The 23,926-nt window shown below is 37.1% G+C and overlaps 1 protein-coding gene across 2 annotated transcripts; it reads right to left on the bottom strand.

The window, feature by feature from the left end:
• Positions 1-23,817, bottom strand: LOC306857317 (cholesterol transporter ABCA5-like). 2 transcript variants are annotated; one of them, XM_079397213.1, is made up of 39 exons: positions 23,789-23,817; positions 23,154-23,290; positions 19,355-19,544; positions 18,930-19,097; positions 18,640-18,737; positions 17,992-18,218; positions 17,750-17,891; positions 16,911-17,099; positions 16,041-16,188; positions 15,372-15,549; positions 13,985-14,043; positions 13,587-13,697; positions 13,272-13,447; positions 12,419-12,538; positions 9,740-9,878; positions 9,573-9,663; positions 9,318-9,457; positions 8,797-8,916; positions 8,425-8,626; positions 8,044-8,210; positions 7,825-7,952; positions 7,481-7,618; positions 7,274-7,387; positions 6,586-6,756; positions 6,347-6,460; positions 5,931-6,068; positions 5,765-5,833; positions 5,587-5,678; positions 4,893-5,016; positions 4,682-4,799; positions 4,502-4,593; positions 4,224-4,399; positions 3,171-3,246; positions 2,987-3,081; positions 2,770-2,889; positions 2,486-2,638; positions 2,273-2,352; positions 2,140-2,195; positions 1-1,808 (listed from the first exon to the last, which is right to left on the bottom strand). In XM_079397213.1, the coding sequence occupies exons 2-39, from the start codon at positions 23,256-23,258 to the stop codon at positions 1,668-1,670; spliced, it is 4,965 nt and encodes a 1,654-aa protein (XP_079253339.1). In that variant the 5' UTR covers positions 23,259-23,290; positions 23,789-23,817; the 3' UTR covers positions 1-1,667. The 2 variants fall into 2 exon arrangements, with proteins under 2 accessions (XP_079253339.1, XP_079253338.1); XM_079397212.1 differs by having other exon boundaries at positions 23,667-23,813.
• Positions 23,818-23,926: the final 109 nt, after the last annotated feature.

Raw genomic sequence — 23,926 nt, 5'->3', positions numbered from 1 at the left:
AATACTTTACAATAATGTTTAATTAGTTAACATTAATGCATGTTTTGTCATAAAACAATAAATCAATTAAACCAAAATGCTTTTAAAAATAACAAATGAAAAATGTTAAGAAAAATAAACATGGGGATGAATAAAGTGGAATTAATCAAATGCTGTAAAACGGTCTTTAATTGTTATTAGCATTGCATAAACTAATGTGCAGAACCTTATTTTAAAGTATTACCCATTAATACAAAAAAGAAAGTAATACTTTGCCAGTAGTATAGAATTTTTTTTTTTTTTTGTAAATTGTTGACTCTTCTCCAATGTGTCTCACAAAGAAATCTATTTTAGGATTGTACATAGAATTGGCAAACAAAAAGAGAGGTGATCATTTAATCAATTTAACACTTAAATAAAAATATCCCAAAAGGTATAAAAAAGGCGGACATTCTTGAACAAGAACCAACCAACTTAAAACGAGCTCAAGCTGATTGCAAACGTCTAATTGTGGTGCACAAAATTTCTCAAAATTGAAGACTTACATTGGATACTTTAAACCCACATCAAATGCTTTACTATAAAACGTCACCCAATGTGCATTCAAGGTTCATGGTTCCTACATTACTTACTTTTGTTAACAAAAACAAAACAAAATAAAAGACCTCACTCAGCAGTATGACTAATTTGGAGTGCTATATGGTTCGGTGCGGATTGTGAGAACTACATTGATTTTAAATGATAAAACTGCTCCTAAAGGAAGGTCACCTGATGATGGAACGGAAAAGGTATGACAGGGAGAATTCTTCATTGTCTCAATTAACCCACTTGCTTCCTCACTGGGAGTGCTTAGCCCTGTTTTTCTTTGGAGAGCTCTGTGTGAAAGCCGGAAACACGTGCTGGTGTTTGAGAAAGGAGTCTTGTGGATCTCCCAGGTGCAGCAGAGACCGAAGAGGCTTCATGCAGCGGCAGGGCCGCTCTGCCCTAAAAAGGGTTACAAGAAACGAGAGCAGCCCTATACATGCTGGTAAATCTCAGTGTTAATGCTACCTGAAAGTTTGCACACAGTTCGAATGTGATTCTCTCCTGTCTGAAAACTTAACTTACAACAGTACACATAGATAATAACGTAATACAGCCATACACACAGAGACGCAAGTTTATATCCCATGCTACAGACACCTAAAAGCACTGTTTTGGTGTCGATGTGAGTGAGACTTTGGTACCGATTTGATAATGTGGAACCTGCTCCATGCAATTAATTTCCCAGTGACTGACTTAGTGCATCTGAAAACAATAGAACGGTGTGTTTTATATACATCAGGTGAACAGAAGATATAAGAATTTATAGAGAGTGAGAATTTAAAAAATCAAATCTCTTCATAAAAACAAATGACAACAACAAAAAGAACTGCCAAGTCTAGCTCGGCGTTTACAGCTGACACTAAATTCATGTGTCAGTTCCCATCTGAGCAGGTGCCAATACCAGAGCCAAAGAGACTTTCACAGCCCCCCCACACACACACACGTGTCCTATATGTGTGCTAGAGGCCGCTGGAGTCTCCACAGTCTATTGTCTTCCCATCAGTTTAAGGCTCTTTAAGGCAAAGGACGGCACATGCAGAGCAATAGAGAAAAAAAAAAAAAAGAAGGGCACATCGCTTCAGGGAAGGCTGGACAGGATTAGCTCATAGCTGGTGTACTATGCTGTCAGCGTGATTGATGGATACAGGGCCGTCCTGTCTCAGTCTCTGCCATTGAAAAGTTGTGCCAAGCGATCCGACCTCCTCTTCTTCATTCTCTTGCTCTTTAGCGAACTCCATGAAAACCTGCAGAAGAGGTATATGCTTTCAATTAAATTGAATTAGCCATGACAGACAAGTACAGCAACAATCCTAATTAACATCAGTTTCTTTGCTTGCTTTTCTAATACTAAACGAGAAATTCATTTGAGAAGAAAAACTGCATAAGATATTAAAACAAAACAAAAATGCAAAGTCTACTTTGCATTACTCCAACTGCGAATTTTAAGTCTAAATGTCATTACATTTAATTTTATATTAATATGATATTATTAATATAATATCTTTATATTTTAAATAAATACATAATTTTTTTGCAGTATTTTTATTTTATTTTTTTAAATACATTGTGACATACTTGTTCAAGCGTTGACTGGGAGAAGTTGTACTCTTCAAAGTTAAAGTTCTGTTTAGCTGTGAAGAAATTAGAAGAATGGTCAAAAAATGTTATTCTTCATAAAAACTGTAGTTTTTATGTGTCCATTTCTTACCACTTTCTAACTGGGCAAAGGACTTGGCTAGTGACTTCACATCTTCCATTGGAATTTTATACACCATCAGAGTGGCAAAACTGCAAAGATCCAAGACACACACACAAAAATGACCTTACATTCTACTTCTATGTCAGACATTTGCAGTTTAGTGCTTTAATCGTGATTTAATCTGACAGCTTTTTTTTCTAAACCAATGCAGACATGTCTTACCTGTCCTGACGAGCAGCGTGGGGAAATATCTTCAGTATCTCTTTGTGCAACAGCGCTACCTGCTGGAGACCTGTGAGCTCCTCCCTGAGATTAATCTCTAGGCTGTAGCCTCTCCCAAACTTCCCCTTCAGGTGCTGAATAGAGCCAATACACCTGCAGGGGGCAACATAAGAAAATGTTACTTGCTTTCTGTTCTGCTTTACTTGCTTGCTCAGAAATTCTCTTTATGTTCATGTTAATCCATGCCATTTTAACGAAGGCTTTTATTAATCTCAAAGTCCCACCTCAGTTGACCAGAAACCATGATGGCCACACGGTCACAAACAGCCTCGGCCTCTTCCATGTAGTGGGTGGTCAAAAGGGCTCCTCGCTGTTTGTTCTTAAAGGCAGCACGGATCGCCCTCCTATTGAAGTGAACAACAGAAATGTTCATTTTTGCAGACCTGTTTTACATGTACATGTTTTGATTATATCAAGTAACATCAGTGTAGTAAATTTTACCACATGCGTTGTTTTGATTTGGGATCCATTCCTGTAGATGGTTCATCCAACAGAACTATCTGAGGATTTCCCAGCATGCTTACTGCAAAGCACAGCTAGTATGAAAAAGATTAAAAAGTAAGCCTAAAATACACAAAGACTGATTTTTCATAATTATATTGAATTAAATGATTTTTTTACTTGCCTTCCTCTTCAGCCCTGCAGACAGGTTTTTTGCCTGTTTGTAAAGATGATCCTTCAGCTCTAGAGCATTCACAACACTGTGAAGACAATATTTAAACCTTGAACTGTAGTGGTCACACTGTATAATGTGGTGGATAAATAGTCACATTGATAACAGAAACCAAGCAGATTTGCCAAAGACTGGTTAAATGACAACGTTTACTGGCCATAAATCACTCTTATTTAGCTATGAAAGCAAATTTTGCATGGATCAAAAACATTTCTGTTCCCATGACAATATAATTTTTTCCCCATTCAATTTTTGTAGAAAAAGTTAGTTTACTGTGTCACTTGCAATGTTAAACTAGACAGTCAATAACAATATCTTTAATTTGATTCACTGTAAAGTATATACAGTATGTAGTAAAATTAATAAATAATAATAATAATGAAATAATAATAAAAAGGCTGTGGTGGTTAATAAATAAAATATTCCATGTTTAAATCCTTGATTTGTGGGTTTTCTTGAGTACACTACCGTTCAAAAGTTTTGGGTCAATAAGAAATTTTTTTTTTTTTAAAGAAATTATTATTATTATTTTTTTTTTTAAGATACTCAGCAAATGAATTAAAACAGACAGAAAACACATTTATAAATGTAACAAGATATTAATAATAATAAAAACTTTTATCTATCAAAGAATAATGGTTGCTGAAAATTCATTATTATATTCAGTACTTCCCCTGCCATTATATTATGGGGTGCCCTGCCCCGCAACAGCACCCCCCACCCCCCTTGAAGTTCAAGTTAATTTTATTTAATTTTATTTTCTATTTAGCGCCAGATCACAACAGAAAGCGGTAAAAGCTGTAAACCTAGGGCAAACACTGATATTTAATAAAATATATTAAAATAGATACCAAATAGACATTACATTAAATTTCTTTATACAACATTTATTTTCTGTATTTTTTCCTCAAACAAATGGAGCCTTGAGAGAGAAAAGAAAAATCTTACTGACCCCAAACCTTGGAATGTTAGTGTAAAAGTTTTTTTTTTTTAAAGATATGGTACCGCTTAATGATATTTGGGATATCACGCTGGCGTAGTCCCTTTATAGCAGCATAGATCTCCAGGTGCTCCTGTAGAGTGATTCTAGGCCACAGAGGGTTCCCCTGAGGACAATACCCTACATGTTCCAAGGGGTTTTCCACTGGTTGGAAGTCTGTTCCATAATCTCCCATCAGGATCTAAAAATAAATATCAAAATATAGTCATAAGACAATGAACACACCTCAAATGATCAAAGAACTCATAACCAGCAAGAACATTGGGAGAGATTGAGCACAAACCTGTCCAGCAGTGGGTTCAGTGTCTCCAGACAGCATGTGCATGATAGTGCTCTTTCCTGCTCCATTTGGTCCCAGCAGACCCAAAACCTCACCTAAGAACAGGCCATTTTTTCTATTAACATCTGCTTGCTTTCTTTAAAATCATTACTTACAGTACATCAAATCAGAGGCAGACTCTACCTTTGCGAACACAAAATGAAATGTTCTTAGTGGCCACTTTCCTTCTCTGGCTGAGCAAAAAACCCTCCCTCTTGCCTTTGTACTGTTTCCTGAGGTTACTCACCACTACCACCGGTTTCTGTAAAAGTTTTATTTTTCCATTTTTAATACGTTATTGGACAATGAAGTGATTTGAGACTCTTAAGACTACAGAAGTTAAGTTGGGCTGTACCTCCTCACAGCACTGACAAGTCAACGCCTCCTTCACTCGAGCTTTCTCCACCTGAACATCCTCATCCTCACTCATGTTCTCCTCTGGATTTCGCTGAGCTTTGCTCTTCGCTTGGGAGGAAATCCTGGAGAACAAACAGACCAGAGATCAAGCTCTTTCTTAGTGACCTGGGTAGGGTTTGTTTGTTTGTTTCATTCATTCATTTTTTTAAACGCCATGACAGTATCAAGGCTATTTTCACAACTTCTTCATAAAATCTAATGGACCTTAGAACAGAAAGCTTACATTAGGTAAAACTGGCTGAACGTCATGTTCTTAATCCAACTGAAGTATGTGATAAGCCACATAAATGAACTCTTATTTAATTAGTTTGCTACCTTTACTGCTAATTTACTTGCTAATTTGCTGATAAAAGAAAGTTCTTTCCAAAAAAAAAGAAAAAAAAAAGAAAAAAACCTCCTGGCCCAGAACACTGAACGGTACTTTTTTTTTTTTGATCAGTAGTAATTAAAAAAACAAATTAGTAAAATGATTTAATAGTACCGCATTGTATAAATGTCAATAATAAATATTCTGCATAAAACTGCCTGTTCTACCCGATTCACTATCATTCTTTAAGTGCTCTGTCATTTTATTCCTGATCAGAGGCTTTATGCAAAAATTTAGTTGGGGATTTAGTTTTACGAAGACAGACCTGCAGAGCTGGTCATTTTTCATGGTCTTCCCTCCATATCTAATCTCAAACCATCTCAGGGTGAAGAGCAGCAGAATACACTGGATATACGGCTACGGATGACACAACAAAGATTCGGTGTATAAGAAGATATTATAACACACTTTGAGACAGTAAATTGATATTTACAGCAACTTACAGACACAACAGAGATGAAGAGACTCTTCCAAAGGAAATCATCATCATGAGGAGACTGAAGGAAGGTGGCCTAGAATTAAAAAGACTTGTATTAGGTTCAATAACAATGGGGACATTTCATTCATGCCCTCAGACATCGAACAGGAGTCCTGTAAGTAAAGTATTACCATGGTAATGCAGTTAAAGCAGCCCATAAGAGGGTAGAGTGGACTGAAGAAACACAGTGCATTGTGTAGGAGACGACCAACACCAGAATTCTCTTCCACAAGAGCCAGCTGGACTATGGATGCAGAAACCACACACAACTATGGAGGAAGAAAATAAAAAAAAGCTTTAATTCCTTCCTACAGACACATCTGTTTTTGAAAGACAATTTGATACTTAAAATATAAAATCAAATATAAAATAATTCACAATATGAAATATATTATTTCATTATAGACCTTTTCATTTTTTTTAATTTCCATGACAGTTCTGGTTTCAAAATTATCTGATGTTTCAAAGGTTTTCCACAGGAACAGGTTTTATTTTTATTGTTATTGAGATAATTTGAAATTTGTGGGAAAGTTTCTTGAAGACTCACCATCATGGAGACCACTGAGAAGAAGTCCCTATTGCTCTGGACTCTGACGAACATGAAGGATATGCAGTATGTGAAGAGAACCATGGCTGGAGCAAAGCCAATCAGACACAGAGCCTGAAAATGGAGTAAAAGACAGTAGCTGAGATATGCTAATGCTCACATCTGCTTTGCTCTTTAAGCTTAAATAACTTCCATTTTTAAAAAAAGTCTAGTGGAAGCTAGGTGAAGCGTTTTCCTACCACAGACATGATGTTATGGGAGGTTAGCAGGTTTGTAGAATGGAAGGCAAACAGGGTGCTGGTCATACAGATTAAGATAAGATAATAGAAAGCGACATCAACAGCTGCCTGACCGCACCAGTAAGCTGAAGGAACAAGACCAGAGATCCTCAGGGTCGAGCGACACTTCAACTGATAAAAGAACAGCAAAGATAGAGAGGTTGCATTGAATGTAAAGACATTATTAAAGCAACACTGAAATATTATTGTAGAAACATTCTGATAAAATCAATTTAAGGTGACCCCTATGTTTTAATGTTTTTGAAAGGTCTATCAAGGCTACATTTATTTGATCAGAAATAAAGTAAAACTGTAATATTGTGAAATATTACAAATAACTACATTTAAAAAATTATTAAAATAGAAAACCATTTATTCCTGTGATGCAAAGCTGAACTTTCAGCATCATTACTCCAGTCTTCAGTTTCACATGATCCTTCAGAAATCATTCTAATATGCTGATTTGCTTACATCAGAAAAGTTAAAAATAACTGCATTTATTTAAAACTGATTTTTTTTTGCAACAACGCAAAACATCTTTGTCATTTTTGATCAATTTAAATGTATACTGGCTAAATAAAAATGAAGTTAAAATAAAAGTTAATTTAAACTATCATCATATGAAGTTACAACACATATATACACACACCTCTTTGTCTCTTGTGTGGTCCATTGCAAAATAGGCTGGCATCCCAGCAGCCAGCATCCCAAGAATCACAGCCTCAATGTAAACCAGTGCATAGGATGTATTATCTGGGATTTGCTAAAATGCAGACAGAGTATAGCTGTAAACACTCACAAAAAACAATAGCAGTGTATGTACAGTGACTTTAGTGTACTAATGTGCTACACTTACATATTCGAAGGGTTTAGTCCATGTTCTAATGTGTCCAGTGACATTAAAGCCCCTAAGGAGGGCGTTACTAAGCACATTGACAGCCATAGGCAAGGAGTGCACGGTGGTGCTGTTAAACGCTAAAATGTAGGTAAAATCCTGGTATTGAGAAACAACGAGAGAACAGGAGGGGTTACATAAAGATTTTGAAGAACAGCAAGGGTTTCAATTAATTTTCAACAAAAACAATCATTTCAGAACAATCCATTGAGAAATTCATTCCTAAAATTCAAACTGTGGAGTGTAAATGGGTAAAGAGGTGAACCAATTGCACTGGTATGAAAACATGCAATTCTCTTTCACACCTTACTGGATCCTGTCACGTTGATGGCGGCACTGACAGGTGCAGCAGACATGTAGTCTGGTTTTTTCATAATTTCCACTTTAATATCCTGAGACTCCAGATTATGGATGAACCCTGACAGGTCAGAATCTACCACAACACACAGATATCAATTAATCAAATTGGTTAATGTGAATAGTCAACAATTGTCAATATAATATACACAAGTACTGTCACAGACCGGTGGAGTTTTGCACAAGCAGGCTGGTGGTGTATTTGTGAGGAGCCTCGTTGCGGTGCAGCAGGTATATAGGTGAAAACAGTCTTTCAGGAGAATGAATCTGAATGTTTCCCGTGGCCACGGACAGAATCAGCATTGCAGATAAGAAAACCAGGAAGAGTGTCAAACTGATTAAAAGAGAGGAGACAAAAGTATGACTTATAGCTTTGTATAGCACATGAATCATATGGATAATTAAGACACTAATGAGGTTAATGCATCCATCACCTCGATGTGTATGGCTTGGGTCTGGTTCAGTACAAATAAAATTCTGTGTCTAAGATTATTTTTTTTTAATGCTAGGCAGACATGATCAACTAGTACTTGCTAGCATTTGCTCACTTGTATATGATAGGTTCTCTCTCTCTCTGCAGGTTGAGCATGTGCAGCCAGGCCACGGTGCTAAACTGCTGCCTCCAGAGGGCACGGCCAGTTACTGCATCCTGCCTGCTGTCTGAAAATGTCAGCAGCCGCTGGTCTGTGTCATCCATAGAGGACGCGTCTCCCTCGTCTTCCACCTTTTCTTGGTTAAACACACTGTAGTCTACCAATGAAGGAACATGCAAATAGATGAGGCGTTATACCTCTCGATCGCTTCACTATGGTGGTTCATTGTAATACTGATCAGTTTCATGTAGTTCATGTCAACATATCTTAAAAGTGTCATTTTGAACAGGGATGCTTTGGACCAGTTTAGATAGGTGGTTATCTTACCAGCCTGATCCACCTCTGCCTCTGCCTCCAGACGCAAGAAGACATCCTCTAACGTTGTCATGGAGACACCGTAGTTAATGATACCCAGGTCAGGTCGACAGTCCAGCTCCGCAAACAGCCCTGGAGAGCAAAGTGATTGAGAGGCGAGAAGAGTTTAGTAACCATAAAAATTGGTAATATTTTTGGATTGCAAGAAACAAGAAAACTAACCACACACACCAAAAGCACTCCTTTATACTTCTCATCATTTAATAACATTCATGTTAGTCCAAACCTATAGGCAAGTCATACAGGTTTGGAATGATATGAAAGTGAATAAATCAAACTGTAAGCATTAAGTAAGCACCAGTATCATAGACTTCATAGAAAAAGGCTGCCGACAATAAATCTACATAAAAAAAATTACAAAATAAAACACCACCACAGTCCTGGTGAAAGCATGAAGCAATCTGTTGCTCCGCAGGGCATATGGCTGTGTGGCACATAGCAGATGGTGACATAAGGGCAAATAGAAGCGAGACCTGGGAAAGTGTCCATGCTTTCGAAAGGCAATGTGAATGTAAGCTCAGCCTCTTGCTGCCTTGACAACTGAGCCTTGGGAACATGCTGCTTGACCAGTGATGTGATGTTCTCCACTTCACAGCCTTCAGTTACAGACATTCTATAGGAGGTTTAGAATGACAGTGTTACTGTAGCAGCGGCAATGGTTGACAGGAAGAAAAAACATATTACATACATATACACACATAAAATGTTGCACTTTTCTTAAGACTAACCTAAGATGGTAGCCAACCCCACACTTGGTCTTTAGGTACAAAGAGGAACCAACACATTTCAGCTGTCCTTGAGAGATGACAGCTTTCCGATCTGTGTGACAGAAAAAGGTGTGTGAGATTGAGGCGTAAATGACTGAAGGAAGAAAAGTGAAAAATGATAAAAGTACCAGCAAGTATATCTGCCTCGTCCATGTAATGAGTGCTGAGTACAGTAACTCTGCCTGCTCTACGGCTCTTCAGTAAGGACCAGACCTGGTGCCGAGACACTGGGTCCATACCAGCCGTAGGCTCATCCAGAAGAAGGATCTGATTCATAAGCAAAAGGATATCGAGGGAGGGGGATAAATAAGCAAACGAATCAAGAAGTCAAAGGTATAATCAGACCTGCACAAATAAAATTAATACCATATGAGCTGGGTAGAGCAATGTCTATGGTAAAATATTAAACTGTAAAATGACTGTAAAAAGCATGATTTACAGTTCAGATAGAAGTTTTCACAAAAACAAAAAGTTTCATAAAATGATACACTTCACATTTCAGTGTTTAAACCATTTAAAAAAAAAATGGATAAGTCAAAAGTATTAATTTAAACAATTATTATATTAATTACATAACATACATACATACATATCACATTTACAGCTCTGCGTGTTTGGACAAAAACATGGGTCGATTTTCGCATTGGTCTGAACAAAAAACAACCCAATGTTCCTGCCGCACCGGAGGCTGCAGTTCTAGGACTGCATAGGACCCTATTTTTTTGGGACAGTGCTATCTATTCCAACAGAGGAGACCTGATTCAAACATCAAACAAATGGATGCAAAGACTAGATCCAAGGAAACTATTAATTTTTTATCTTTCCATCTTATTTTTAATGTAAAAGCTAGCGTAAACTGTTTGAGGGGGAGTCAGCTATCTCTATTTAACCTTTTTAGTTGTGCAAAACAGTTCATTGTGCTGCTGGATGTTGTAAATTAGTATTTGTATTTAAATTATTTTACTTGCGTACTAATAATCACACTAATTTGTACCGCAATTGTTTTACCGTTTACTGCACTTTAAGTAGGTCACACATCAGACGTGAAGCGCTGCGGCTAATGAACTGAAGTCTTGCACAGACAAGTCTTCTTTCCAAGAAAACTGAATTTAAAACCAGAATATATAGAAATAAATTAGGCTAAATATTTCAAGAGGGTTACCAACGGGTATGTTTAGGTTTAGGAGTTGGTTAGGACAATAATTTCAATGATTATACAATTAAACAACTACATAATTCCTTAAAAAATAATCATATACAGAATTGAATAGCAAGTGCTATAAAATAGTATGAGCCACTAATAGTTAGTCATTTAGCAGACGCTTTTATCCGAAGCGACTTACAAATGAGGACAATGGAAGCAATCAAAATCAACAAAAGAGCAACGATATGCACGTGCCATTACAAGTCTCATTTAGCCTAACGCAGTACACGTAGCAAGGATTTTTATTTTAAATTATCTCTTTGGTACAGAACTGGGCAGGACACTTGACTTTATATCCGTAAAGAGGCTTGGCATAATATCATACTTAGCAAAAAAAAAAAAAAAAAATGCATTTTGCTCAACTGGAATCAAGCAAGGCCTCCAACATTTGAACATTGAAACATTACGATTAGAGCAGTACACTTACAACTTGAAAAACAAGGGTGATGCTTTTTGTAAAATATGGATGCCTCTCATATACTTCTGACCTTTTGGCCACCTTAGATATACTTAAAATGTATGATCATATCTAAAACTACAGCTTGACATTAATGTGATTTTTTTTAAATTATAATTTATCTATTGTTTTTCTCTTTTCAGTGCATATGTACTGTATTTTCCATCAGTTTATTATATTTAAATACTGCTGCTCTTATTATTTTACTGTATTTGACTTTTGTTACTGAATGTTCTTATTGTTATTTTTGTTTTATGACTCATGTATATTAAAATCAATAAACAAATAATAATAATATATATAAAATAAAATAAAAATCGATAGAATACAAAAAGATTAGAAAAGCTAGTGTTAGTTATTTATTTTTGTAGAAAACAAGCAGTAAATGAATAGAGTGCAAGTCTAAAAGGGACAGTTTTTTTTTAAAGAATATAATTAGAATAGAGAGTGCTATAGTTAGAGGGTCAAATAAAGATGGAAGAAATGTGTTTTTTTGTTGATTCTTGAAGATGGCTAATGACTCAGCTGCTCGGATTGAGTTGGGCAGGTCATTCCACCAGGAGGGAACATTTAATTTAGAAGTCTGTGAAAGTGATTTTGTGCCTCTTTGGGATGGCACAATAATGCGCCGTTCACTTACAGAATGTAAGCTTCTATAGGGCACATAATCTGAAGTAACAAATTTAGGTAAAGGGGTGCAGAGCCAGAGGTGGTTTTGTAAGCAAAAATTAATGCCTTGAATTTTATGCGAGCAACTATTGGTAGCCAGTGCAAATTGATAGAGAGGTGTAACAAAAAACAAACAAACAAACTAGAGGATCCTAGAAATCCAGTTCTGAAACTACAGCCAACAAATGGATGCTATTGCAGGAATTTCCTATTGCAGGAATACCCTACTCACAACAACAGCATTACTGAACATGCACATTCATTATCTGTTTGCCCGGTAACGGCAGAACACAAAGCAGCTCAGCACAGACTTTGAAACGTGAAGCGCTCACATTTATTGCTCACATTTATTTATAGCCTTGAAGTGTAATCGTCACATTAAGCTGTATCGCGATTCTGGTCTGTACCCAAATTTAAGACCTCTTGATATCATATCCTGTATGATATCATATCCTGTATAAGCCATCAGACATTTACCTTTGGGTCTCCGAGAATCGCTATGCCCACAGAGAGCTTCCTCTTCTGGCCTCCACTCAGGTTTTTCGCTTGGGCATCCATAATCTTTTCTAAATCCAGATCCCTTAGAACTTTTCTCACCTTAAAAAGAGAGATATTTTAGAATAGAAATTCAAACAAAAAAGGGTGAAGTAACTGGATGTTTCTGGCTTTATTGAAGATATTTTTTAAATACACTACCATATAAAAGTTGAGTATTTTTTTATTCAGCGAGGACACATTAAATTAATCAAAAGTGACAGTAAGGATGTTTCCATTGTTTCAAAAGACTTCTATTTAGTAAATGCTGTTTTTTTCCTTTCTTTTCAAAGAATCCTAAAAGATCTGCATCGTGATTTTTAAACAAGGCAAGATTTTATGCAAGGCACTCGTAGTAACAGTACAAAGAATTTAATTGACTGGGCTAAATCTTTTAAAATAGTTAAAAAGGTAGATCTACGCATTTTGGCTTCAAAGCCTTCTTCAGGATATATAATTGAAAACAGCTATTTTAAATTGTAATATTTTATTTAACTTTTTTTTTTTATTTATAGTCAAATAAATGCAGCCTTGGTGAGCACAAGAGACTCCTTTCACAAACATTTAAAACATAAATAAATCAAAAATCTCAAACTTTTGAATGGTAGTGTATCTATGGATAAAAGAAATTCAACATAAAATCCTTCTAGAACCAAGACCACTTAAGTGTGAGGTCACTGTTGCATTGTATAATGGATGTAATTAAACACACAGTTTGGAGCTGATGTCAAATCAGCTTTTTCGATGCACTGTATGGGAAACAGATGTGGTCTCTGGATCAACTGGGTGTTCCTACCTCACCATCAATATCAGAGGGCAAGATCCCTTTGATGGCAGCAAAGATCCTCAGGTGTTCCTCTACAGTGAGTACATCAAAGATGATGTTGAACTGGGGGCATATACCAACCAGCTGTTTCATTTCAGCCCCCTCTGCTATCTCTGCCACAGGAGAGCCATAGATGGTTGCCGTGCCTATGTGTAAAATACAGAATAATAGAATCCTGAGTGTAGCAGCAGTACAACTTCAGTTTTTGCAAGACAGAGATCCAGTAAGAGGTAAATGCGTTCACAAAAATTTTCACAATTAGCATCTATGCATCACATGTCTGACCTTCTGTAGGGGGGCAGATGCCACACAGGATGTTCATGAGGGTGGATTTTCCTGCTCCACTGTGACCCAGCAGGGCAGTGATCTGACCCTCATAGATGTCAAAAGTCAAACCTTTAGATCACAAATGGACAAAAGACAAAACATTCACATACACATCAGAGCCAGAAGTCTTGTCATAAACTTCATTTTTAAGACCAAGATCATGTGCACTGAGACTGTTTAGTACTATGGAGTGTTGCAGATACAATTTTGTGCTGATTAAGAGCATTTTATCTAGGGTATACAAAAAGTAATTTAGTCCTCAAATCCATAAATGCTGAGAAAGAGGATGAATACATTATTTGTGTATCACACAAACAAGGAAGTGTCACAATTTGGACATAGATGGGGAGTCTCACCTCTCAAAGCCTCCACTTTGGTGTCTTTCTCTCTGTAGATTTTACGAATATTGCAGATCCTAACAGGAGTAAAAAACAAAAACAAACACAAATGGATATTAAATGGGTTTCTCTGGCTGCATGCCAGATCTCCTCAAGCCCAAATCTATCCAGGCTTTGAAAGATTTTTAAAAGGGGTCATATGATGCTATTTTAAAGATCATTATTTTGTGCATTTGGTGTAACAGAATGTTGACATGCTTCAAAAATCCCATTATTTTTCAAATACTGTACATTATTGTAGTTCTTCTATACCCCGCCTCTCTCAAATGCCTCGTTTTCTACAAAGCCCCTCGTTCCAACAAGCACAGTCTGCTCTGATTGGCCAGCTGACCCAGTGCATTGTGATTGGCCGAACACCACAAGCACGCGTCGGAAATGTAATGCTCCTTACCATAATCAGCTTCAGCTTTCAAAGTAAAAGACAGTTAATAATGTCCTTAGTTTTACCATGAGTTCAAGCGTGAGAGGGGAACAGAGTCACGTGACAGACAAAGTGATGATGCTCGTATGTAGAACCCAAGCCGCGGTTAAGACTGCTGACGTGCTATGATTTCTGACGGGCTGTACACTCCGCTGTGATGTGACCCTGTTCCCCTCACACACACACCGCATTCGCTGATTCAGAAGGGCCAGATTGCACACATAGAAAAGTTGGAACTGACACTTTTTTTCTTTTAGAAATAGCCCTTGTGCACAGCCAGCCTTGAACTCTCCTAGGTTCACAAAACTGTCGTCCATAAAATGCCACAAATTCGAACATCTGGGTTGTTGTACTGTTCTGTTGTAAACAAATCTTAACCAATGATTCCTAATTGCATCTACTTTTGGAAGGCCTAATAAAGTGCTTTTGCTTTCGCCTAGAAACGCACAGCGTCTCCCTGACATGGCTGCATCAACACTACTGCGGTTACTGAAACCACGCCTTCTTTCTTTGCATGCACATTTGAGCGGCATTATGCAAATATTTCCACATCGTGACATAGACATGTGGGGGCGTGTTTGAATGAGGCGTTTTAGCCCGGTCTGGATCAGCCTTCTCTGATAGAATAGAATAAATCCTTTTGTGGGAGACTTTGAGCTTTGTAACTCTGCAGATTGTATACATGCACAAACAGCTACATAACACACTAAAGAAAATTAAAACAAGAAATCGCATCATATGACCCCTTTAACATACATCAGCTCTAAAAACATTGCTTCCTTTTCCAAACTGCTCTCTTAATCACTTCACTGGTCTGAATATGGAGGTACAAAAAAAAATGTAAATAAAATAAAATAAAAAAAATAGAAAAAAATAGATAGACAAATTGTAGATCACTGATCATTTTGTGTTTCAAGTCCGCACCTGATAACCTCTTTGCCTCTAAACTCAGGAGAAACCGCCTCCACCGATTCATCATTCAATGGGGTTCCGTTGACATCGCCCTCGTACACAGAGCTCACCTCCACATAGCGCTTCCTTCGCTTCGACCAATAGGATGGCTGTAGGAAGTACAGCACTGAGCGCCTTGTGCCAAACTCGCCTGAAGGAAGAAATGGTAATTTACATGGGAAGGTCACAAACGCCTCCATCTCAGTTTAGTAATAACTAAGACAGATTTGTGTGTGTATTCTTTAGAGCAGCCACATAATGATTTTTTTGGCATCTGCAAATGCTTTTAATCCTTTTAAGAGAACAAACAGTTGCATTTACAGTATAACCTAACACACTTTTGAAGTCTTAAGCTAGAAAAGTGTGGTGGCGCAATCTTCCTTTTAAGAAAATGCTTAACACTTTGTGGTCTACTTAAAAAAAAAATTATATCCCAAGCATCAAAATAATTTGAAGCCACATTAAATGGACAGTGAACAAACACAGTTTGTTTACAGGCTGAGCAAATCAATTTGCATTGGTATAAATCTGTATATGATGCCTGAATATAAACACTTAAGAACTGGAACTCTACTAAAACACAAAAGATAAGTTCTGTGGTGCTAAACCGTTTATACAAAATGTTTTGACTCTAGTTGTCACCTGGTAGCACTTGGTCCAGGTAAATGGCTAAAAGCAGATAGAGAACGCAGTCCAAGAACAGCATGACCATAGGAACATAGAGGGGGTGAGGACCGTTGCCCAGAGAGGAAAACACTGCGCCGTCCCCCTGAGCTTCCAGATACACCACCTTAACATACACACAAACAGTGCCAGAATATACACTCCGTTTCATAAATGGGATTTTGGTCTTCTTTTACTGATAACCATAATTAACTACATTCTTAAACTTTTGAATGGTAGTATATGATTTTTTTTTTTATAAAATGTTTTTAATGTTATTGATTTTAAATGTAAGAAGTCTCTTGTGCTTACCAAGCCTTCATTAATTTGATCACAAATTCAGTAAAAATGTAATAGTGAAAATTTTTAAATTTAACATAACCGTTTTATATTTTATTACGTTTTAAATTGCAGTGCCCCATGATTCTTCAGAAATTATTCTAATATACTGATTTGGTGGCTAAGAAACATTTCTGATTATCTATGCTGATAGTATTTTTTTGTGGAAACCGTTATGTTTTTTTCTAAATAATTTGCTATATAAATAGCTCTAAACAACAGCATATATCTGAAATAGAAGTCTTTCGTAATATTATAAACATTGTTAATCTCACTTAATTTTAATGTATCCTTGCTAAATAAAAATATCACCTTAAAAAAACAACAACAACTAACAGACCCCAACAGAAATGTTCATAACATACTTTGTGTGAAAACATTCTAGGCTACAGTACTACCAATTTGTTATTCAAATCATCACTACTCTTATATGCATTTCTTGGCTAACGGTCCCACAACCTAGGTTACCGTCATTAAACCATGGAGTGCGTTTGTGGAAAAGTGTGTTACCTGGGCGATGCCGATAGAGAAGGCGCTGGGAGACAGAAGGCAGAGGAGCCACACGGCTGACTGGGGGAAATCTCTCATCAGCACAGTGAAAAGAGATAGACACCCGAACACCACAGTCAGCATGGAGCCCACTGTACTTGCAAATTTAGGCTTCTTAAACAAAGGGGTCAACATGAAGGAGAAGAAAATCTGTGGGATTAAGAGGTGGGAAAATTAAGACTTTTGAAGAAAGGTTTGAGGTCAGCATACTAAAATGTAACACACTGGTCTTATTGTGTTCAATTCATCATCTCATGTTAAAAAAAAAAAACAACAGACCCTTACATTTTTAAGACTTAATCTGTCACAAAGACACCACTTTTCACAACACAATCAATTCCCAATGTATAAAACCAAGACCTGACCAGTATTTTGTTCACGTTGAATATCCTGTTCCATCCAGAAATGTCACATTATGGAAATAACTCGCAAATGCGGTTTAATTCTTGAAGAAAATACACTTTAATGCTGACACAAATTTGTGGCTAATGCTTTCTTGAAGAAATGAAAAAAAAAAGCTTGCATTCTGTCAGATATTTTACAAGTACAGGCACACCCCACTCACGCAAAAGAAAACCAATGCAGCCGAAAGCAATTTAGCCTCAGAAAACGAAAATGAATACTAATAACATATACAATATGACTCCAGATTAGCCTGTCACTCATATGACTACTTTCAATGTAGGCAGAAATTGAGACCTGGGGCCAAATGAATGCACGGCCATTTAAATGGCTCAGTACACTCTAAAGCTTTGAGTAGCTATTGTTCAGGATGTGACTGGAGGGTTGCTAGGACTTACAGAGGATATTCCATAGAGGAAAATGAGGAAGAAGATGACAAAGAAGTTGCTGTTGGAGAACAGGGGTGTGCAGGTTGCTATAACAGCCATGAGAATGGACATGGTCGTCACTAGTGCAGCATAGAGGAGGCCCCATGAAAGCCTACAGAAAGCAGAAAAAAAGTTTACAGACTGACCATTTATACATGATTTAAATTGGCTATGAATTATAATATCATAGTTCCTGCAGGGGATACACTTACCAAAAGGCAGAGTCATACAATCCCATCATTCCCATGGTGTCTTTCAGCCGCTGCTCTTTTTCAGTTGCCACATTGACAATGAGGAAAGAGACAAAAGGTGTAAACGCCAGCACTAGGTATATGGAGATCAGGGCATGAGGGAACTTCTGGACCTCCACCGAACCCGGATGTCCCATCATCACTGCACGCACTTTTAATTCATTCCACACGGGACGTCTGGTCTTCATCTGCAAAAAAATTAATACCACTCAGCAACATCCTATTACCATAAAAACACTGTAAAAATCTGATTTTACAAAAGATTTCCATTTCAAATAAATGTATTCTTTTGAACTCTCTCTTCATTAAAGAATCCTGCAAAAAAAACCCGCATCATGGTTTCCACAAAAATATTACGCATTACAAATGTTTTCGACATCAATAAGAAGAAATCTTTCTTGAGCAGTAAATCGGCATATCAGGATGATTTCTAAAGGATCATGTAAAGACTAGAGTTAAGGCTTCTTTCAAAAAGTAAAAAAAAAATATATATATATACTTTTAACAGCTAACATACGTTCATGCCAGACTTCAGCTGGAAGATGCACTCCATATTAACAGCTACAATGCTTAAATACCAATAAATTATTCATCCACGCCATTTCAAACCTGTATAATGGCAGCATCAATGAGAGACTGCAGCCGTATGAATCCAGAATACCAGTAGTTGGCAGCACGGCAGTTGACATAGTTTGTGTAGCAGCTTGCTGTGGATCAGACAGAAAAAAACAAAAAACAAACAAACACCCGTCATACCCATTCCTTTCATTACAGATCAAACAGTTACAAAGTGAATGTAATTTGCATTAAAAAGGAGGTCACCAATTAACCAAAGCAGCAGCTAAATCAGGTGCCACAGCTGTCGTGGCTTTATGACTTCAGCACTGAGTGATTCTCACTTATGGATTCGGTTAAGTCGCTAGGCAGAGGGAGCTGGTTGTACGGGAATCGCAGACGGTACGACATCGCATCCAAGAAGACCACTCCTACAAAGCCATCAGGTTCATAGAGACTGGCATTCTCCAATTCTTCCTCAGTGGAGAACATCTCTAATCGCTCATTCATAGCTGAGGATTCAACACCCACAAACAAATGAAATGCACACAGCGAGTCCACTCTAAAAACCAGCCAACACTAATACACCATTAATTAGCAAAGCATTCAGTAAGAAAAGAACACATCATTCAATACTATTTAGTTGTTTGCTTTACAGATCAGTGAAATGTTCGTGTGATTTAGTCAAAATAGTAAGAAAAATCTGGTAAAATTTAAACAATTATTATTATTTTTTAATTAAAGAAATACAACGATAAATCTGACGTACACAGTTCCCGTGCCACCTCCTCCATGATGTGATTGGTGACATTGTTGATGGGGGTGTAGCCGAGACCTTTGAGTGACAGGTCCCGTTCATACTCCAGCTCCTTGGTGCTGATGCTGCCGTATGAGACATGAGGGTTGAGGGTGCTAATGAGGATGAGGAGGCCCAGGAGCAGCAAAGGCAAGATGAGCTCCTGCAAAGAAAGAAGAGCAACAATTAAATTTGACAAAGAAATGTTGTGTAAAATATGCTGTCATAAAAAAAAGAAATTATATTCATACATATACACAAACACATATATATAGTATCTCACAGAAGTGAGTACACCCTCACATTTTTATTATATCTTTTCATGTGACAACACTGAAGAAACGACACTTTGCTACAATGTAAAGTAGTGATTGTACAGCTTGTATAACAGTGTAAATTTGCTGTCCCCTAAAAATAACTCAACACACAGTCATTAAGGTCTAACCCGCTGGCCACAAAAGTGAGCACACCCCTAAGTGAAAATGCTCTCTTCTGTAAGATACTATATATACATACGCACACACGCACACACGTAATACATTCTTCCAAATTTCCAATATTATAAAAAATACTTCCAAAATACTGTAAATATATATGTTGTAAACCAGAAGTAACTCAGAAAAGCAAATCCATACTGTCATGTTCTCAAAGCTACAGCTCTTGATTTGCTGCCTTAGGGAGGCCATAAACACACAGTGCCAGTGAGGGTATCCAATCATGCCTCTGGGTTTATTTGCTAGACCATGACATGAGTTTAGTTTTTAATGTGCCTGGAGGATGTGCACTACAATTTTTGCTGCAAAAAGTTCTGGGGAATTCATTTTAAGACCACACTGAAGAAAGTCATTGATTTCATGACTACAGAATACTGGATTCGTATTGGTCAAATGGGCTATTCCCTCCCTTAAAACCAAAATTATTGTATTATTAAAAATGTTAAAAGTATTATGTTTTTGCAAGTGTACACTACCGTTCAAATGTTTTGGATCAGTGAGATTTTTTATTTTTTTTATTTTAAGGTTACTTTTTTCAGCGAGGATGTATTAAATTCATAAAAAATTACTGTATTTACTTAAATTTATTTCATATTTTCTATTTTAAAATGTTCTTCTTTTGAACTTTTGTATTCTTCAAAGAATTCTGAAAAAAAGAAGCATCATAGTTTCCAAACGCATACATACAAAAACCTTAACCAGCACAACCGTTTTCAACATTGAAAAAAAAAGAAAAAAAAAAAAAAAAGAATGATTTTTAAAGGATCGTGACACTGAAGACTGGAGTAATGGCTGCTTAAAACTCAGCTTTGCATCATAGGAATAATTTCATTTTAAAATATAATAAAAGATAAAACACTTTAAAGGGGTCCTATTATGCTTTTTCACTTTTTGAATTTTAGTCAGTGTGTAGTGTGTATGTTTGGGCATAAAATGATCTACAAAGTTACAAATCTCAAAGTCCACTCCAAAGGGGAGTTATTTAGTTTGAAAAAAAAAAAAATCTCTTTTCAAAAACTACAACAAACGGCTCGTTTGGACTACAAAGTTGCTTTCCTGTATTTCTGACATCACAAATTGTAAATCCCGCCTACAGAAATGTGAATGGTTGGGGGCTGAGTAGCACTGCACGTTTCAAAATCGAAACCCTGTGTGGGTGTTTTTAAATCACTGTATTTCTGATGCAAACCAACTATTTTCAGAAAATTGTGGATGTCATTATCATTTAATCTTGCATGTAATGTCTGATAAAGCAGCGTTTGTGAGCGGAGCTCTGTTTTGTGTACAGCGTTACCAGGGAAACCTCACTCTCTGCCGCTCCAACAGCGCCTCCTGCTGGCAGATAATTAATTTGTATATATATGCCGCTACAAGTAAAGTCTGTTGGACTATGATATAAATAAATTCAACTGTATAACAGTTTCAGTGCAATTCATGTTATAATGTTAGAACAATACACATATTACCGTTGCACTTATCTGTACATAGTCAACACAGTTATTTTCAAGCTGCTATAACATTACCACTTTAATATGTCTTGCAATATCCGTGCATGCAAAGGTTCTGCGCGATCCTCTTGTTCAATATTCTCGGGTCTGAACTGATATGGCAATATTGACGAACTTGCTGTTCTGGCAAGGGGCGGGGCAATACTGAAACGCTGTCTAAACTGTTTACCAATCACAACGCACTGGGACAGCTAACCAATCACAACACATTTAGTTTTTTGGAAGGCGGGCCTTCATCAAACCTGGAACTAACCGAGTCGTTTGAGTCAGGCTGGGGAGAAAGGTATTGTAATAATGTAAATTATGTGAAAAATAATGCGATTTTCGAACCACCAAGCATGAGAGCATGTTCTAGTACACCCCCAAAACAAAACCAAGACTTTGTAAAAGAGCATAATAGGACCCTTTTAAATTGTGACATTATCTGACAATATTACTGTTTCCCCATATTTTTGATTAAATCAATTTTGACTTGGTAAGCACAAGAGACTTATTGAGCCCAAACTTTTGAACAGTAGTGTATCTGTGTCTGATAAAGGTTTTGATGCATAGTGGTAAATCACTGTACTGACTGAATTAAGTCTGACCTACATATATGAAGCCCAGTATAACCAAGAACTCTGAACAATACAACTTGCTTCAGCATCTCCACCTCCAGAAAAATCAATACAGAGATGACAATCGTTGGCAAAAATCCCAACCATGACTATTTCATAATATACTTCATTTTGTTCCCTTTCCAACCACTTTCCATAATGGATCATAACAATTTCCCCTTTATGAAGTCGGTTTAAAATTACTTAAGTATAGATGGTAGGTGCTAACATAAACTAGTGGAACACCCATCCATTAACAGCCTTTTAATTCTGAAAGACTCTTATGTGGCTCTTCACCAAACAAACAGGATGCAGAGAGCCATTAAAAATACATAAAAAAAAAAAGTTACCTAACATAAAAATAAAAATACATGAACAGAAGAAAAAAAAAAAGAGAAATGACCTGAGGATTTTTTTTTCTTTTCTCTTTCTGAATCAAAGCAGAGAATAAACACCTGCTGGGCAGTAAAGAGTCAACAGAGTGGATGGAAGAGGATTTCATCCAGATGGAGGGGAATTACAACAACATTAGTGTTAAGACTGCGAAGTCTTGTGATTTTATAACACAGACTGGGTAACACTAATTTTGCACAGCTCATTTAGCAGATGCTCTTATCAAAAGTGACATACATACACTTATTACAGGAAAAATCCTTCTGGAGCAACCTGAGGTAAATGGCTGTACTAAAAGGACACATTTTGACAGATCACTAGATCTTTGAACAGATTGACAGAGACTTTAAGACTTTAACAAACAACAGTGCTGCATGATAAATAGCATTTTAATCGTGATTATGATTTCTGCTTCTCTCTATTAAGCATAAAGTTTCATTTTTATATTTTTTTCCATACGCAATGTTCTCTTAATTTCCAAGAAAACAAGACTTAATTTTACATTTCACGTAAATGCATCTTGATTTAAAGACGTTTAGATATTCGTATTGGAAAATAAGGCAGAAATACTGAGGAAGGTGTTAATTTTTACAATGCATGCAACATTTAATGCCATGACTTTTTTTCACAAAAACTCTGGATTTAAAGGGACATTTCAGTCATTTCTGGTGAAGATTATACAAACTTCAGAGGGAGCTCAATGCCATCGCAGAGAAGAGATTTAATAGTGCAACAGATTTGGAGTGCAGAAGAAAGTATATGAGTGGCAGATGAAAGGCACCTGGAGACTCTGTTGTTTGGTCCTCCATTTGATCAGCAGGTTTTTGTAGAGCAGGCTCCTTGTTTGCTGCCAGACTCCGGCATCTCTTCTGGTTATAGGCTGCATTCTTCCAGCATGCTTCAGCTGACTGATAACACCTAAAGCGGAGTGAAGGGGAAAGGTGAGTACGAAGGTAACGCAGATAAGAATACGAGAAAACAGCCTGTAAAGAGTGACAGTGTGTAAAACACATAACTCGTAATCATTTTTAAGCAGAATGTTACTGCGCGTGCAGGAGGTCGCGTGCACCCGACATGTTGCGCGTGCTCGCGTGCGCGCGCGGTGCAGGGCTTTCGCCCCTTCTTTTTTTCTTTAAAATAGATTACATATGTGTTCTTCTAATGTACATGAAATACCGACGTGAAAACTACCGATAAATTAGTTTTGTTCGCTGCTCTCGGTGTGTAAACACTGACAGCTAACGCTAACTGGCTAACAGCTTTCCCTCAAGCTTAAACAAGGAAGTGCACTTACGTATGAAATACATTAAGACATGACTTTCCTTTCTTCCAAATTCGCTTTGTTCTTTCCAAATAAATATCCTTTGGTAAATAAATAAATAGGGAAGAGATCCAGGGCGGCGTTGTCAACACTACCTGCGCCTCTGCCATCAGCTGGACCGACCAGTCATTCAACCAATCAGCGCAGCGCTACAAGTTACGAGACTCATGATTCGTCGCTGTCCAGCAAACCAATCACGAGCCTTAAAACTTGTAGCGCTGCGCTGATTGGTT

The sequence above is a fragment of the Barbus barbus genome (genome assembly GCF_936440315.1).
Source record: "Barbus barbus genome assembly, chromosome: 38".
Taxonomy (NCBI): domain Eukaryota; kingdom Metazoa; phylum Chordata; class Actinopteri; order Cypriniformes; family Cyprinidae; genus Barbus; species Barbus barbus.
This window is presented reverse-complemented; position numbering and strand designations above follow the sequence as displayed.